At 41.8% G+C, this 18,347-nt stretch overlaps 1 protein-coding gene across 1 annotated transcript in view; it reads right to left on the bottom strand.

The window, feature by feature from the left end:
* The window catches only part of vopp1b (VOPP1 WW domain binding protein b), a 44,964-nt gene that overhangs the window by 11,364 nt on the left and 15,253 nt on the right, over positions 1-18,347 (bottom strand). The window contains exon 2 of the mRNA XM_028434615.1: positions 7,366-7,424. Within this exon, the coding sequence (XP_028290416.1) occupies positions 7,366-7,424 (59 nt within the window). The remainder of the gene's footprint in view (positions 1-7,365; positions 7,425-18,347) is intronic.

The raw sequence follows: 18,347 nt of genomic DNA, 5'->3' as shown, positions 1-18,347 counted from the left end.
CTGTTAAACATGCTCATAAATGATTCTTTACTCCTTTAGCACCGAAAGAAAATCTGTAATATTACGTGAATATCTTTAAAAGTCAGGTTTTTCTATTAACTCTGTCTGCTAGCATAGCTTCTCTTCTTCACTGGTGGAATAACTGCATGCCAACCGACCACTGGGTTACCAGCGCCCTCTGCTGGTCTAAACAAATATCTGACGTAAATACAGTAAAATGACTGTTTTTTTTTTTTTTTTTAAAGTCCAATTGTTAAGGCACAAAATACATTTTCAGTTGCACTTTTAAAAAGAAAAAGAACTATTATGCAGTTTTGAATTGTTTATTATAGAACCAGAATTTAAATTAATAAATGTTAATAAATAATTAATTAATAAATTAATAAATGTATTATTCCTTTATTTATTTCATTCAAGATTTATTTTTAGTTAAATTGCATCATTTTGAATAGTTTATCAAGGGATTCTTTTGACAATAAAAAATAAAAGGAAAATAGTATAGTATTTTCCCCAAAAAAATAAAGGAATATTTTTCAGTCATTTGTCAACATTCCCATTTTGTAAGATAAATCGTGAGAAAATCGTATCGTGAACCCAGTATCGTGAATCGAATCGTATCGGGAGTTGAGTGAATCGTTACATCCCTACTTAGTGGTGATAAGCTACTATTGTAGCCACAGCTGCCCTGGGGAAGAATGACAGAAGCAAGGCTCCCATAGTGCGCTATCGTCCCCTCCCACCACCACCAACACTCACTCACTCACTACATTCCATCCATCCATCCATCTTCTCCCGCTTAGCCGTTTCCGGGTCGCGGGGGCAGCATCCTCAGTAGGGAGGCCCAGACTTCCCTCTCCCCGGCCACTTCCTCCAGCTCTTCCGGGGGGACCCCGAGACGTTCCCAGGCCAGCCGAGAGACATAGTCTCTCCAGCGTGTCCTGGGTCTTCCCCGGGGCCTCCTTCCGGAGGGACGTTCCCTGAACGCCTCACTAGGGAGGCGTTCAGGGGGCATCCTAATTAGGTGCCCGAGCCACCTCATCTGGCTCTTCTCGATGCGGAGGAGCAGCGACTCTACTTTGAACCCCTCCCGAATGACTGAGCTTCTCACCCTATCTCTAAGGGAGAGCCCAGCCACCCTACGGAGGAAACTCTTTTCGGCCGCTTGTACCCGTGATCTTGTTCTTTCGGTCATGACCCAAAGTTCATGACCATAGGTGAGGGTTGGAACGTAGACCGACCTGTAAATCGAGAGCTTTGCTTTTTGGCTCAGCTCCCTTTTCACAATGACGGACTGGTGCAGACCCTGCATCACTGCAGACGCCGCACCAATCCGCCTGTCGATCTCTCGCTCCATCCTTCCCTCACTCGTGAACAAGACCCTGAGGTACTTGAACTCCTCCACCTGGGGCAGAACCTTATCTCCAACCCGGAGAAGGCACTCCACCTTTTTCCGGTCGAGAACCATGGACTCGGATTTGGAGGTGCTGATTCTCATTCCGGCCGCTTCACACTCGGCTGCGAACCGATCCAGTGAGAGTTGAAGGTCACGGTATGTTGGAGCCAACAGGACCACATCATCTGCAAAAAGCAGCGATGCAATACTGAGGCCCCCGAACCGGACCCCCTCAACGCCCTGACTGCGCCTAGAAATTCTGTCCATAAAAGTTATGAACAGAATTGGTGACAAAGGGCAGCCATGGCGGAGTCCAACCCTCACCGGAAACGATTTCGACTTACTGCCGGCAATGCGGACCAGACTCTGACTCCGGTCATACAGGGAACGAACAGCTCCTATCAGGAGGTTCGATACCCCATACTCCCGGAGGACCCCCCACAGGAATCCCCGAGGGACATGGTCAAATGCCTTTTTCAGGTCCACAAAACACATGTGGACTGGTTGGGCAAATTCCCATGACCCCTCAAGGACCCTGCTGAGGGTGTAGAGCTGGTCCACAGTTCCACAGCCAGGACGAAAACCACATTGCTCCTCCTGAATCCGAGGTTCAACTATCCGGCGGACCCTCCTCTCCAGTACCCCTGAATAGACCTTACCGGGGAGGCTGAGGAGTGTGATCCCTCTATAATTGGAACACACCCTCCGGTCCCCCTTCTTAAAAAGGGGGACCACCACCCCGGTCTGCCAATCCAGAGGCACTGCCCCCGATGTCCACGCGATGTTGCAGAGTCGTGTCAGCCATGACAGCCCCACAACATCCAGGGCCTTGAGGAACTCCGGGCGGATCTCATCCACCCCCGGAGCCCTGCCACCGAGGAGCTTTTTAACCACCTCGGCAACCTCAGCCCCAGAGATAGGAGAGCCCACTCTCGGGTCCCTGGGCCCTGCTTCCTGATTGGAAGGCGTGTCGGTGGGATTGAGGAGGTCTTCGAAGTATTCCCCCCACCGATCCACAACGTCTCGAGTCGAGGTCAGCAGCGCACCATCCGCACCATACATAGTGTTGACGGTGCACTGCTTCCCCCTCCTGAGACGCCGGATAGTGGTCCAGAATCTCTTCGAAGCCATCCGGAAGTCGTTCTCCATGGCATCACCAAACTCCTCCCATGTCCGGGCTTTTGCCTCGGCGACCGCCGTGGCTGCACTCCGCTTGGCCCGTCGGTACCTGTCTGCTGCCTCCGGAGTCCCACAGGTCAAAAAGGCCCGGTAGGACTCCTTCTTCATCTTGACGGCATCCCTCACCCCCGGTGTCCACCAACGGGTTCGGGTATTGCCGCCACGACAGGCACCGACTACCTTGCGGCCACAGCACCGATCAGCCGCCTCAGCAACAGAGGCACGGAACATGGCCCACTCGGACTCAATGTCCCCCGCCTCCTCCGAGACATGGTTGAAGTTTTCCCAGAGGTGGGAGTTGAAGCTCCTTCTGACGGGAGACTCTGCCAGGCGTTCCCAGCAGACCCTCACTATACGTTTGGGTCTGCCAGGTCTAACCAGCATTCTCCCCCGCCATCGGAACCAACTCACCACCAGGTGGTGATCAGTTGACAGCTCCGCCCCTCTCTTTACCCGAGTGTCCAAGACATGCGGCCGCAAGTCCGATGACACGACTACGAAGTCGATCATCGAACTGCGGCCTAGGGTGTCCTGGTGCCAAGTGGTGATTGTTATGGACAATCTGTGGCGAGCACAGAAGTCCAACAACAAAACACCGCTCGGGTTCCGATCAGGGGGGCCGTTCCTCCCAATCACGCCCCTCCAGGTCTCACTGTCGCTGCCAACGTGAGCGTTGAAGTCCCCCAGCAGAACGAGGGAATCCCCAGAAGGAGCACTCTCCAGTACTCCCTCTAAGGAATCCAAGAAGGGTGGATACTCCGAGCTGCTGTTTGGCCCATAGGCACAAACAACAGTCATGATCCGTCCCCCCACCCGAAGGCGGAGGGAGGCTACCCTCTCGTCTACCGGGGTAAACTCCAACGTACAGGCACTAAGTCGGGGGGCAAGAAGTATAGCCACCCCGGCCCGGCGCCTCTCACCATTGGCGACTCCAGAGTAGAAGAGAGTCCAACCCCTGTCGAGAAGGCTGGTTCCAGAGCCCTTGTTATGTGTCGAGGTGAGACCGACTATATCTAGTCCGAACTTCTCCACCTCGCACACAAGCTCAGGCTCCTTCCCCGCCAGAGAGGTGACATTCCACGTCCCTAACGCTAGCTTCTGTAGCCGGGGATCAGATCGCCAAGGCCCCCGCCCTGGACGACTGCCCGATCCACACTGCACCGGCCTCATATGATCCCTCCTGCGGGTGGTGGGCCTACATTCATACTAGGTAATGTGAGTGAAGTGCCTTGCCCAAGGACACAATGACAGACACCACTGGAGCAACTGCCCCAATACCAATCCCCAGATACAGGGTAGTACTGTAACTGGATGGGTTGAAATGTCAAAGGTACCAATTCCTTTCTATACTGATTATTATTAATATAAAATATAGGGAATAATCTTTTGTGCATCTTAAACATATACAAGAGTTAAAACTGTGAATATTTCTTTTTAACAAGTGTAAAACAGACATTCACACTGTTCACAGAGTGTAATGATACAGGAACAAATCCTCACACCAAACATGTTTATGTCCACCTAAAATGATGACAGTGGCACAACAAACCGTAGGCTTTACATTAATGTCATCAGAGAGAAAGAGAGACGTATCTTCGCTCTCCTCAGAATTACGAGCACTTAAAGCCAAACCTGTGGTTTTGTCATCTGTCCGATTACACACTGCTCTCCATCTTGGTATTTTTAGTTTGTTCTGGTTTTGCTTTGTCACATTGATTTTCTGACCACTGTGGATGATTGAATATGAGATACAAAGCGACACGGCTCTGATGGAGTTGTCTTTAGTTTTATTAGTCAGATCAATCAGCTTGATTTCTCTCACAGCTTTCATCGTCTTTTGCTGAGATTTTACACGCTACATTAAAACATTCTGAAGAGTAAGCGGTAGAACCACACAGGAGGTGATGCTGCAGTGTGTTCCTCTCTCACGCACTCACACACACGCTGTTCTTTGATGCTTTTTCTCTCAGTAGTGATGCACAGACATGTTTTTTTTGTTCATTCTTATGGGAGCTTTTCAGGTCACTGGTAATGACATTGAAGATGAAGATATTTACCATCTTTGTTACACACGATAAATGAGCTGTCTTTCTTTAAATCTGTGAAGGTCACACATGTTTTAGTTTGCTTTTGCGAAGTTCAGCTTTGAGGTTTAAGGACACAGTCGACCTACAGTGTTCTATTTAAGTCAGAAGCCTTATTGCCTTATTATGAGCAGTCCTCCTAAAAGTCTGTGACTTGCTAAGCACAAAGCTACGCTGGCTGAGCAAGGTCAAGGGGTCAAGAGCCAATGTTATACTTTCCAGATCAATTAAAAAACTTTTAAAAATTTGCCATGATTGGTTGATAAGTTATTGGACTGATATTAAGTTTGTAATTGTGCAAATGGGATGGTGACGTTATGGGTCAGTGGTAATACCTGTTCATTTTGACTATGTTTACTGGCTGAGGGAGGGAGTGAGGTGTAATTGACAACTATCATTGTGAAGCAGAATTTACCAGCTGAATTTCCCCAATGATAGGGAACGTGAGCTGGTGGTGAGACAGGTTAGTTTTACCCTACTGATGATGTGTTGGGATGGGAATTGATAAGAATTTAGCGATTCCAATTCCATTATCGATACTGCTTATCGATTCGATTCCTTACCAATTCTCTTATCGATTCTCATTGGGTGAGGGAATGAAATAATACAAATAGATTTGTTTGCTTTAACTCTTTATTATGTTATCTTTGTCTTTTTAATTTCCTGCAGGAATATCAGCTCTCTTTTAATCCACGAGGTATAGATTGTTTTCACTGGATAATAATATATACAAAAGCACAATAGAAAATTGATTATTATTATTATTATTACAATATATGACACATTTGGCTACCGACATTTGAGAATATTTACAGTGTTCCTTTTGAACTTGACCAACTTGATCCAAAACTGATTCAGACATAAAACAAATAATGATTCTGTAAAAAAGAACATATTAACCAAAAGTACAGCTGCACTTATTGTTATGTATTTAAACGGTAAAGCTTTAGTTTAGCCTTTGTTTACATTTCAATAAATGGACCTTCAGAGACGCCGTCCCCATTGTTACATGTGACGTCATCAGCCTTGCATGTCTGTGTGTGTGTGTGTGTGTGTGTGTGTGTGTGTGTGTGTGTGTGTGTGTGTGTGTGTGTGTGTGTGTGTGTGTGTGTGTGTGTGTGTGTGTGTGTGTGTGTGTGTGTGTGTGTGTGTGTGTGTGAAGGAGCAAACTAAAGACAACAATCAGCACCAGTCCATCTCCCGTGTCTGATTACTTGTTATGAGGACATGTGTTCTTGCCGAAGTTTGTTGTTTTCGGAGGAAAAGTCAGTGCAAGAAGCAACTTTTGCGCTAGTGTACAGAACCAGGAAGTGAGTATCGTAGCAACAGAGACGCTACAAACACAGCACGGAGGACAGCACAGCTGTGGGTGGAGGAGGTGGATTCTCTGCGGTGGACAACAAACAACTATATAGTGGGAGGAGCTTCACTTGGTACTAGCATGAACAATATACAGGACCTGGAGGAGTTTATCGTTACGTATTTGCGACGTAAGAGGAACCGATAAGCGGAATCGACAGGCAAGCAAACAAACAATTCCTAGGAATTAGATAACTGGGAACCGGTTCTCAGAAAGAATCAGTTTTCAATTCCCATTCCTAGTTGCAATAGTAATCTAATGTAATTACATTAGACAATGTACAGTTCCTGCACTTAAGGACTTCCTTTGAAAACAGGAGCTAAGTGACAGGAAGGAAAGATTTACTTGTCATCAAGGTATTTGCTGTGTTGCAGCTCCATAAACTAGTAATTTACAGAAGTATGTTTTATAATCTTGTCAAATTGAAAACACCCATTGAAACTAAAAAGCTGAAACCTGAACAAGGTTACTTCACTTCAGCACTGGTAGTTTAACACAGGACTACGCACAGACTCTACATAATATAGAATAACAACTTACGTTTGGTGGGAATATCACTAAGTAATGATCTTTAGTTTACAGCAGTCCAAACCATTGATTTGAAGAGCTTCCACCATTTACATGTGACGACGTGTGACACACACACGTCACCAATCCACACCAAATCTGAGCTGCTAAACTAGATTACTCCACATGCAAAGGCCACCGGTCATTGGGGGAGCGTGGCTCAACTGGTCAAGATCTCGTCTTCTAATTGACACAATTGACCATAGAATATTAGCAGATCTGGGACCACTTTGGTGGGATGAAAACTGTATAAATTTGATTTTTTTTCAAAATTTGAAATATTTATTAATCCCTGAAGGGAAATTACATTACACTCTGTTATTTTTAGGGACATGCTTCCAAACTAATTTAATGAATTCACTGACCATCCATGATCTGGCTGTTGTCGGACCTCCTGTGTGTAACTCCAGTGATTGAACCCAACTCTAAAACCTCTTAGTTTTTCTCTACTCACTGTCATCAGTACCTCCTAACTGTGGGTACAATAGATTAAATCTGCTTGATAAGCAAAGTAGTCGTAGCAACAATCTGGAAAGCTAAAGCTGTGGGTCTGTAACACAGACGGCTCTCCATTGGATAATGACTGGACAGTAACTTTGGCATTAAAAAGTGAAATTCGAACAACTACACTGAATTTGAACATACACTTTGATTCTCTGAAAACTTTGTCAAATGAAAACTACCAAGATGGAAGTCCAACGTCAAACCATGAAAAACTGAACAGATGCCAAAGTATCTGGCACAATCATTTATTTTACAGAATATCAAAGTAAGACACTTACATGAAGTAGATAGGATATCCTCCCTCAAAGTACCAGCAATACTTTTTGGCTTCTACACTCTGTAAGAGAACACAGACCAAAGTTATTGAAGCAGACTGACAGTTGGGACAATAAGGTGGATGTGGACATCAGTAAAACCTTGTTCCAGATACAATAAAACAGGGTCTTCTCAAGTCATTTAATATCCCAGGGTTAAATATTATCATTTACACGTCTGTTTTAATGTATGTCATTCCACCAATAAAGTTCTCAATGACACAAATCGATCACTGGCAGTTGTAAACAGAAGTGAAAGTAATGGATTACAACTACTCATGTTACTGTAATTGAGTTGCTTTTATGGGTACTTGTACTTTTTTGAGTAAATGTGTAAATGAGTAATCTTACTTGTACCTTGTAGTACGTTTTAAAAAAAGTAAAGTAATTTGTTAAATTTCTACACCCAACCATTACAGAGTAAATTATATTTTTTTGTTTTAAAATGATCAAAGGACATTGTTTAACTAGAAAAAAATGAAATGACCAGAAAACAATCAAATGCATCCCATCATAGCCGACCAATCAGATTAAACGTAATGCACTGTGCCATAACAGCACCATTAAATGTTGGTTATTTTCTCAGAGCATCACCAGAAGAAGAACTACTGTAGCTACTGCTGTTGTTTCTGTGGACTGAAGTGAACCATGGACATAGAGAAAACACCACAAGAGAGAGAGGTTGGTGATAATCCCTGACTGCATCTTTCTGGCATATTTGTATTTAAACATAAGAAAGGCAACAATAATATAACGCAATCTAAACATTGCCTAACTTTTTAAGTTTATACATCAGTTGCAAGGGAACCATGGCAAAATTTATAACCGAAAATAAACGTGGAGGGTGAAAGTAACTAGAAAGCTTTACTCTGAGTACTATTCATTTGAGCTACTTTTTACTTGTACTTGAGTATTTTATGTATGACTTACTTGAGTAAAATTTCAATCAAGTAACAGTAATTCTACTTGAGTAGGATATATCAGTACTCTTTATACCTCTGGTTGTAAATTAGGGTCTTTCCGCATACTTACAATTACAATATACAGTAGATGGCGAGTCTCTCTCACACACACACACACACACACTGAAATATAGGAGGAAAAGGACAAAAACAAAGCAGACGTCAACAGAAATGGAACAACTCCATTAATCATGTCCTTTCTCTGCTCAGGTCCACTGGGCTGTTGTCACACCCTTTACTCTAATAACTAGATTCATCTCAGTTTATTGACTATCTCACCTGTTTGGAGCATTTAATCCAGTTTCTGCCCCAAACACACACACTGAAACAGCTAATAATTCCCTCACCACCTCCTCCATTCCATGGATTATAGTCATCCCACCACCTTCATCCTTTGCAATCTCACTGTGATTCATTTCACTTAAACATCAAGAACTGCTGAGGACAAAACTCACTAGACATTCACTGCACGAACCAACTCTCTAACTATCAAAGCCAGCACCTTTCATTCAGACCAGACTTGAATTAATCCCAATTCCCAACACTCTTTGTTTTATATGGTACAAGGTTATCATGACATGCAGAGCAGCCCAGTTACAAAGGATCCCTCTCTACTCAGTCGATACCATGCCAGACTTTGCACTGAAACAGATTTTGCTCGAGAGCACCTCTAATTAACCTTCTTTGAAATGATCTATGAAAAATACAGCCTGTCTTAAGAGGCTACAGGGGGCTGGAGGGGTGGGAGCGTACAACATGGAATAAATAACACAACCTGAGGTTTATTCCCAGAGTGGCAGGCAGCATGTGTGCTATCTCTCTACACAGAAATGGAGAAAAAAAACTTTCAAGTGGCATTTGGAAAAAGACAGTGTAGCACAAAGTAAAGCATCAATACCTGTTTATTTCTTAAAGTAAGGAACAGACACAGCACAGATAGATAGGCAGCTACGGGGTGATGAAACATCATCTGCTGTTACAAAGTCACAACCTCAGCCTAATGCAGTCATTATGATGACACAGCCGTGCCATCAACACTGCAATTTTTCATTTAGTCATGGTTTCATCTTGCTGAATACTGACACTGCAAATTTCCAGGTAAAACCTAATATGAGCATGAGCTGGAAATGCAGAAACTACATCTACAATTAAAGAGCATAATACAATAACTGTGTCTACCTTTGTAGGTCATGATTAAATAAGGATTATATTGGGTTAAAACAAGAACTGGTAATAAAAAAATGATTTGATGTATCTATTTAATCTTCTTTTATAGCTGCTGGCTACAATAATGTTTTATCACACATGGTGTAGGCCTCAGAGAAATAAATCCAAGATCATTTGCTTTAAAAAAAAAGATGGAAAAGGTTTAAATTGCCGCTCAAAAGTTTGTTTTCATCTCCACTGTAAACACTCGATTTATTGACATTGTTGTAACAGTTTTGCTAATTGCATTGTGGGATGTGGAGTCCCGTAGAAGTGGTTTTATTAGTTCTAGTTTGTTTTCAGTATTCCCGTGATATCACTTCACTCCAAGAGACAATCCCATTCGAAACAATTTCAGAAGGATTCTGATCTTTCCGTTTAAACACAAAAATAAATATCCACCATTGTTTTGCCACAACTTTCAGTCCATAAAAACCATAGACTGTGAAAAGAATGCACGCTCATGGAGAAGTTCTTTTTTTAGTGCTCCCCCTGCTGACTGGCTGCAGTATAGGTCATAAGCCCCGCCTCTGCAATGTTAACAGATGGGATGTGGGTCAAACTGTAAAGTTAAAATACTCATCACATAATTTAAACCTAAACTCTGCTGTGATCATTAGTTATCATCCTACATTGTGTTCAAGTGCTCATTTTTCTGTGAAGTTTGTTTTAAATGAGTTATTTGAGGTTGAAAAACAGGATTTGACGTCATATATGACGATGACTGACAGCCGATGATTGGGCAGTACGCAACATCGGCGGGGCGTGTTACAAGGGCTCCTCCTGCCGGACCCTACTGCACAGGCTCCAAATGACGTCAAATTTGCAAGAAGGAAGCGCCCCTAAGCCCCGTATCTTGGCTTCAAGTGTGTGAACAGCTCCAGTGCACGCCCACTGGTACAAACACCAGAAATGTGTTGGAAAGTCACTCTGACAGACGTTTTGGGGGGTAAACCCAAGAAATTACAGTAAGAAGTAAAAACACTTACAGTATATGCATCCGTTGACTCGCACTGTGCAATAAAATAGTTACAAGTAGAAATCTATCCAACAGTGCTGTGGCTAAATTTAAAGAGGCCATTCCTGCTGCCTTAAACTCAGTGCACCATCCAATAAATAACTATGATATTAATTATAACCCCTCTCAACTGGATCTGCTTGTCGATAGCTCTGCTAGTCTACTAAAATCCACCTTGGACTCAATTGCCCCATTGAGGGAAAAAACTATTAAACGTCAGAGGAAAGCTCCGTGGTTTAGCTCTGAAACTCACACACTCAAACAAACAACCCGTAAATTAGAGAGAATGTGGCGCTCCAATAAAACAGAGGAGTCACGAATACTTTGGCAAGAAAGCCATAGTAAATACATGACAGCCTTACGACATAGTCGATCTACATACTATTCCTCACTAATTGAAGAAAATAAAAATAATCCGAGGTACCTTTTCAGCACTGTAGCCAGGCTAACACAAAGTCAGAGCTCTATTGAGCCCATGATTCCTCTAGCCCTCAGCTGTGAGGACTTTATGACATTTTTTAACGATAAAATTCACAAGATTAGAGATAAAATTAGCCACTCCCTGCCTTCACCTGGGCCTGCTGTACCATTAAATGTAAATAGGCCTAACCTAAACTGTTTCACACATATAGGACTTCAGGAACTTAACTCTATTATTTCATCCTCCAAACCATCGACCTGCCTTTCAGATCCGATCCCAACTAAGCTGTTTAAAGAAGTTGTTCCCCTAGTCTGCCCATCTTTGTTGGAGACAATAAATATATCCCTATCAATAGGCTACGTGCCACAGTCCTTTAAAGTAGCTGTAATCAAACCCCTTCTCAAAAAACCTACTCTTGATTCCAGCACTTTAGCAAACTACAGGCCTATATCTAATCTTCCTTTTATTTCAAAGATTCTTGAGAAAGTTGTGGCAGCTCAGCTCTGTGAATTTCTTCAAAACAACAGCCTGTTCGAGGACTTCCAGTCAGGCTTTAGAGCTCAACACAGCACAGAGACTGCTTTAGTTAAAGTAACTAATGATCTACTCTGGGCTTCAGATGAAGGACGACTCTCAGTGCTGGTTTTATTAGATCTTAGTGCAGCTTTTGACACTATAGATCACTATATTCTACTAGAGAGATTAGAGAAATTACTTGGAATCACAGGGACTGCCCTAAACTGGTTTAAGTCCTACCTATCTGATAGGTACCAGTTTGTACACGTGAATAATAAGTCTTCTGTGTACACTAAAGTAAGCTACGGGGTTCCTCAGGGCTCTGTGCTAGGTCCAATCCTCTTCTGTATCTATATGATCCCCCTTGGTAATGTTATGAGAAAATACTCTGTTAACTTCCACTGCTATGCTGATGATACCCAACTGTATGTATCAATGAAGTCAGGTGAGACAAATCAGCTATCTAAACTTGAGGCCTGTCTAAAGGACATTAGGGCCTGGATGGACCAAAATTTTCTTCTTCTCAACTCAGACAAGACTGAGGTCATTGTACTGGGCCCGCGACACCTTAGAGAAACCTATGCTAGCCTAACTGCCCTAGATGGCATTACTCTGGCACAAAGCACAACTGTTAGAAACCTTGGGGTTCTATTTGATCAGGACTTATCCTTCAACTCTCACATAAAACAAACTTCAAGAACTGCCTTCTTTCATCTCCGTAACATTGCTAAAATCAGATCTATCCTGTCTCAGGGCGACGCCGAAAAACTAGTCCATGCTTTTGTTACCTCTAGACTGGATTATTGTAATTCTCTTTTAGCAGGCTGCCCGAGCAAGTCGCTTAAGACACTTCAGCTGGTTCAAAATGCTGCAGCACGTGTACTGACTAAAACTAGGAGAAGAGATCACATTACTCCTGTATTAGCCTCTCTGCATTGGCTTCCCATAAAATATAGAATAGAATTCAAGATTCTTCTTCTCACTTATAAAGCCCTAAATGGACAGGCACCAGTCTATCTCAAGGAGCTTGTAGTGCCATACAATCCCCCCAGAACACTACGCTCTCAAAATGCTGGACTACTCGTTGTTCCATTCATCTCTAAAAGTAGTATAGGAGGAAGAGCTTTCAGTTATCAGGCCCCACTTCTCTGGAACCATCTACCAACCACGGTTCGGGGGGCAGACACCCTCTCTACCTTTAAGGTTAGGCTCAAAACATTCCTCTTTGATAAAGCTTTTAGTTAGGAACCAGCTCATAGCTCATAATTAAGATGCAATAGGCATAGACTGCCGGGGGGGGGGGTCTGGCATGCTCGGTTGGAGAGAGGTTGGAGAGGGCGTTAAGAGAGAGGTCATTTAGGTTAGAGAGGGACCGGAGAGGGTCCCATTCCTCTTTCAAACACTCCCTCTATGTCTGCTTACTCCCTTGTGTGTTTGCTCCTGTACTCCTTCTGGCTTTTGTCTTGCAGGTCCGTGGGATCCTCAGTGTGGAGTTACAGAGACTCAGCGGCTCTGTCTCCACCCTTTCCTCTGCACACACCCAACACAGCATAACGTGGATGGCTGTTCATCATAGGAATGGGATCCACACAAGGTTCCTGCTGCTTAACAGAAGGTTTTCCTTGCCGCCATGATGAATTCATGTTGGGTGTGGGATACATATGTATGTGTATATACGTATATATGCATATGTGTGTATCCATAAAATGAAGAGTCCGTCCTTAAGACTGCTCTACTGTAAAGTGCCTTGAGATACCATTGGTTATGATTTGGCGCTATACAAATAAAGATTGATTGATTGATTGATTGATTGATTGACATGCCTCCACATCTCACAATGCAATGCAAGGCACTATCAATAACAGAGTATTTACAGTTCCAAAGCAAGCACAAACAATTAGGTACATTTCACTAGCAATATTGGTCTGATCAATAAGTCTTCATGTTTTCTGCTCCCAATGTGAGTTCACATCTCCACTACACTGGCATTAACGTGCCCTCTGAGAATAAAGTGGACAGAAAGAGACAATAAACATGAAACTCTTGCTTATTAATGATGAAAACAGTGTGGAAACACAAATGGGCAGTAAAAGTCATTTTAAAGAGTCATATCAGCAGAACGTGTTAACCAAGCCGAAGAGCTCAATGTGCTTACGACAGCAAATCCAATTGAGCGCATCAGGACCATCCATTTGCTTGTTGCTCTCTATCAGCATATCTACTCTTCCTTACAACTGATAAATCCTGCCGCTGGTCGCAGTGCCACAGAGGAGCAGAAAAAAATGATTCCTAAAACCTTCACTCAACTAAATGGCTACAACTGTCTAGTTTTACATTTTTAAAAAGAAAATAGTTTTAAATCAAGCACTAGGGATGGGCGATATTGACAAAAAAAAAAAAAAAAAAAATATCCCGATAATTTCTAGTATTTATCACGATAATGATAAAAATCACAATAAATAAAAACTATTAAAAAAATTCACAACTTAGTGTTAACAGGTTCCCTACAAACACAAATAAATGTGAATACATCAACATTAGACACATTTAAAAAGGCTACAATAACTGCTGACTCAAACAGCTCATGAGCTGATATTTTATTATATATATTTGTGCATGTGGATTACTATTAGTGTTATTGTATGTAATTCATTTATTTCCTCACTTAAAATAAAATTATTAAAAAAAACACATTAAAAGCACAAATAACTTCAATAGTGTTTTTACTGCTGATGAAATATAATTAAAAAATATTGCGTTTCACAAATTGGGATGAATGAATAGTGACATTAGTTATTATGTTAATATTTATTTCACACAACGTGTGACATGTTTAGTTTTTATTCTTCTATAAAAGTGTTAAATCTGACCATAAACAAGTCGGTGTCTCTCTGTGGTTTATGACCGTAAGGCGTGTTCTTTTAATCTTTTTACTTGGTCTATTCTTTATATGGAGGTTAGCGTTAGCACTTAGCTCAGTCTGTGTGTCGGTGGGTTAGCTTAGCATAGTTAGCATTAGTTGAGTTTCCAGTTCATAATCGTTGCTACAGGTTCATCTCTGTCCCCGTGTTTGTGGAACTTTGGGTGGATCTGACGGAGGAACTTGAATCGGTTCCCGTGACGAACACACACACATACGGCAGTGTGTGCGTGGGGCGGTGGTGGTGCTCACCGTGCAGAGCTTCCGTAAACATCGTTCCGCTCCAGAGAATAATAAGTTGTTGACAACAAACAGGGACAGTTTTGGCTCGTGGTTTATGGGCATTCTTGGCTAAATTGAGGGACAAACGGACCATGGCCCTCGCTAATTTCCGTCATGAGAATTTATCGTTTATATCGAGGGATGACAAATTATTAACGGTGAGAATATTTTTGACGATAAATCATAAACAATAAAATATCGCACATTCCTATCAAGCACATTTATTAACGATGTCTCAGCTAGCAAGACGATATGGAAATTGTGATCTTGATCAGCATGCTAAATAAAAAGGTGTGTAAAAAGTAAACATTAAGTAAAAACCTGTAGGAATAAAATAAGGAGGAAACACACATGGGATGGTCGGATGGTCAGCATCCAGCCTTGCCTGTTGTCTGGCTCTAATTGCGGCACATTAAAAGCGCCGACAGCAGAGGAAAGCATCACTCTGTGCTTCCACGGGACAAATATGACCATTACGCAACCTCAGAATGTGCTTTGCTGCTCTGAAAGGAGCTCAGATGGGTTTTGGCTCAGGGACATCTGGGGTAATGAGGAGCACAAATGGTTGTAAGCTGCACAGTAACCCTTTAGATGCTTTGAGCTTTTCAAAAAGCAGGTTGCAATTGATGAAGCTGTGAAAGTCGAAAAGCTGGTAAAGATGCTACGCTGACTGTTAACATGTCCTCTAACTCCAGAACAATTCATTATAGAATAGCAGAGGGGAGCTGAATGGTTTTCTGGGAACATTTCCTGATTAAGTTGGTTGAATAATGGCCAGATGATGATCTGGTTGGTGAATGGCACTGGAACCAAGCTTTGATCCTTGCATAAAACATGTCCAGGCTCTTATTCTCCTTAGTGTCCCCATCATAATACGGTACAAATAGAGTCCAATGAAAGGTGACTGCAGTAAGCGTTGGTCATAATCTACAAAAACGTTCTAAGTATGATACACAGGGTAAGGGTGAGGCTAAAGCTCTCTTCTTTAGTCTTGTTAACTTCTGTGTCATTCTGCCATGTTTCAACTAACATTACACTCCTAGACACATGACAACTTTATGTTCTGAAACAGAAAAATCAGACCTGGATTCTTTTCCTATTTAAAAAAAATTAAATAAATAAATAAAATGTGTCTCCAGTGTGACATGGAAATACCTCCATTTATTGTTTTGGGGTAATATCAGGCCTTTACACAGTATTTTCCCCCAGGAATTATGTCCAATTTTGCTCATCATCAGTATCAGTTTGTTTGTCTTCCTGAGTGGTATTACCTGCTGTCTTTCTCACGAGCAGATTTTAGAACCAGTGTCTGTGCTTTACCCTCCACTCATCAGTAGGAATGTGCGCTATTTTATCGTTTATGATTTATCGTCAAAAATATTCTCACCGGTAAAAATGACATCCCTCGATATAAACAATAAATTTCCATGTCTGAAACTAGTGAGGGCCACGGGCCGTTTGTCACACGTTGTGTGAAATAAATATTAACATAATAATTAATGTTACTATTCATTCATTTGTGAAACGCAATATTTTTTAATTATATTTCATCAGCAGTAAAAACACTATTGAAGTTATTTGTGCTTTTAATGTGCTTTTTTTTTTTTTTTTATTAATTTTATTTTAAGTGAGGAAATAAATGATTACATACAATAACACTAATAGTAATCCACATGCACAAATATATTCCATAAAATATCAGCTCATGAGCTGTTTGAGTCAGCATTTATTGTAGCCTTTTTAAATGTGTCTAATGTTGTGATGTCTAATGATGTTTGTAAGGAACCAAGTAGTGAATTTTTTTTATCATTTTTATCGTTATTGTGATAAATACTAGAAATTATTGGGATACATACATTTTTTGGTCAATATCACCCATCCCTACTCATCAGAATCTCTGTATCTCTCCTCCCAGTGTTCTCTATCCAGTCTGCCTCTGCGATTCCACTCCAGGCTTTCCTGAACTCTCCACCACCGCTGCAACCAGGATCAACTTCATTCAATATCCACTGTCAATACTCACTCCTCCATCTCCGTCTTGCTAATGGGTCCTACTCCATGTTTCCAAGTTGAGACAATTTGACTCTATTGAACCTGTTTAGCGTGTTTGCAGCCATTTTGGGAAGTTTAATTGCCAGTAAAGTTGTCTAAACAGGGAAAAATGATGAAATGGAAAGGAAGCAGAAATAGGTAAATCCTGAAACGGAATTTGGGAAAATTGGAAATGAAAAATCGGAACACTCAACACTCTAAATGAGTTTTCAATAGTTTCTTTCCTCCTAAGATGTTTTGTTTCTTATGCACAGAGGATTCAAATATTGATATGATGTGCACTTTTATTACAATATTTTTTTAGGAACTTTTTAACCTTTTATGTATGTATGTGTGTGGAATGTATGGCACACTGTATGCTACTGGGCAAGTATCTATCTATTTAAAATCATCAACAAACACATTACATCAACATGACCAAAAATCTCCCCCTCAATCATACACAGTAGAGAAAAAAACTTTAATTTAAAAATGTTCTCATGTGATGCTGACTTCAGCTCTGCTGCAGTTTGTTCCACTTCTTTGCAGCATAACAACTAAAAACAGCATCACCATGTTTACTGTGAGCTCTGGGCTCCACTATCTGACCTGTGTCCATACTGTAGATTTGAGAGACCTGCTGGGTTCATACCTGACTAACATGTCACTGGTGGATTCTGGACCAAACCCATTCACACATTTATACTGCTCTAATCCTGAACCTTGTCCATATGTCCTGCTTCTAATGCACCATCTTTGCATTCTGATACTGTACATCCACTGCCAGCAGCCATTAAAAGGTTGCCTGCAATATTTTCAGCTTCATCAGAGGTTCTTTTAATATAGATGACGAGTTTGTTTTCTAATTAACCTGCTGTCAATGCAGTTAATTAGAAAGAAAGGTATTGAACATGTTATGATCTAAAATTATTCTCTCTATTGAAGTGATAACCATACTACATTTGTCCTCCATCAATGTCCCTTCTGTTTCAACTGTCTTTCATTACTTTCACTGTATACTGCAACCCTTCTTCTATCGTCCACCCCTACCCATCTCCTTCCTGTCTTATTGATCTCTGCTAACGGCAAAGATGCTCTGCCATTAGTGAGCAGCAACAGACCCACAAACATCATCTGATTGCCAGAATGCATTTGGCCTGGACTGGAACAACAGTCAAGGGAAATGAGAAAAAGGAAGTTTAAAGGAAGTAGAACATTGTTAATGTGCTGCACACCCTCATGCAGTTTGTTGCTTCTGTGAACTTGTTCCTCTGGGTATTTCCGTCACTTGCACACTTTAAGCATATTTGTTTGATTTTATATGCAGTGAAACTGATTCTGTAACAGCTTTACAAGTTGGAAAGACTTTGGCTGCTTTGAACTTAGCCATTGGCCGTGGACGGAGTTTTTCTCGGAGAAAAACATGCACCGCAGTCCTGTTTACAAGGACTAAAGAAGACTGAAGAATCAGCCCTTCTAATGGAGGAGCCCTGATGTATTCAGACAAAGAACTTTGACACTTACTTGATCAGAAGACAAAGGAATTCCATTCGGACTGCATTAAAAGCTTTTGGAGCTACAGCTGACACC

The sequence above is a fragment of the Gouania willdenowi genome, chromosome 20, assembly GCF_900634775.1.
Source record: "Gouania willdenowi chromosome 20, fGouWil2.1, whole genome shotgun sequence".
NCBI lineage: Eukaryota > Metazoa > Chordata > Actinopteri > Blenniiformes > Gobiesocidae > Gouania > Gouania willdenowi.
This window is presented reverse-complemented; position numbering and strand designations above follow the sequence as displayed.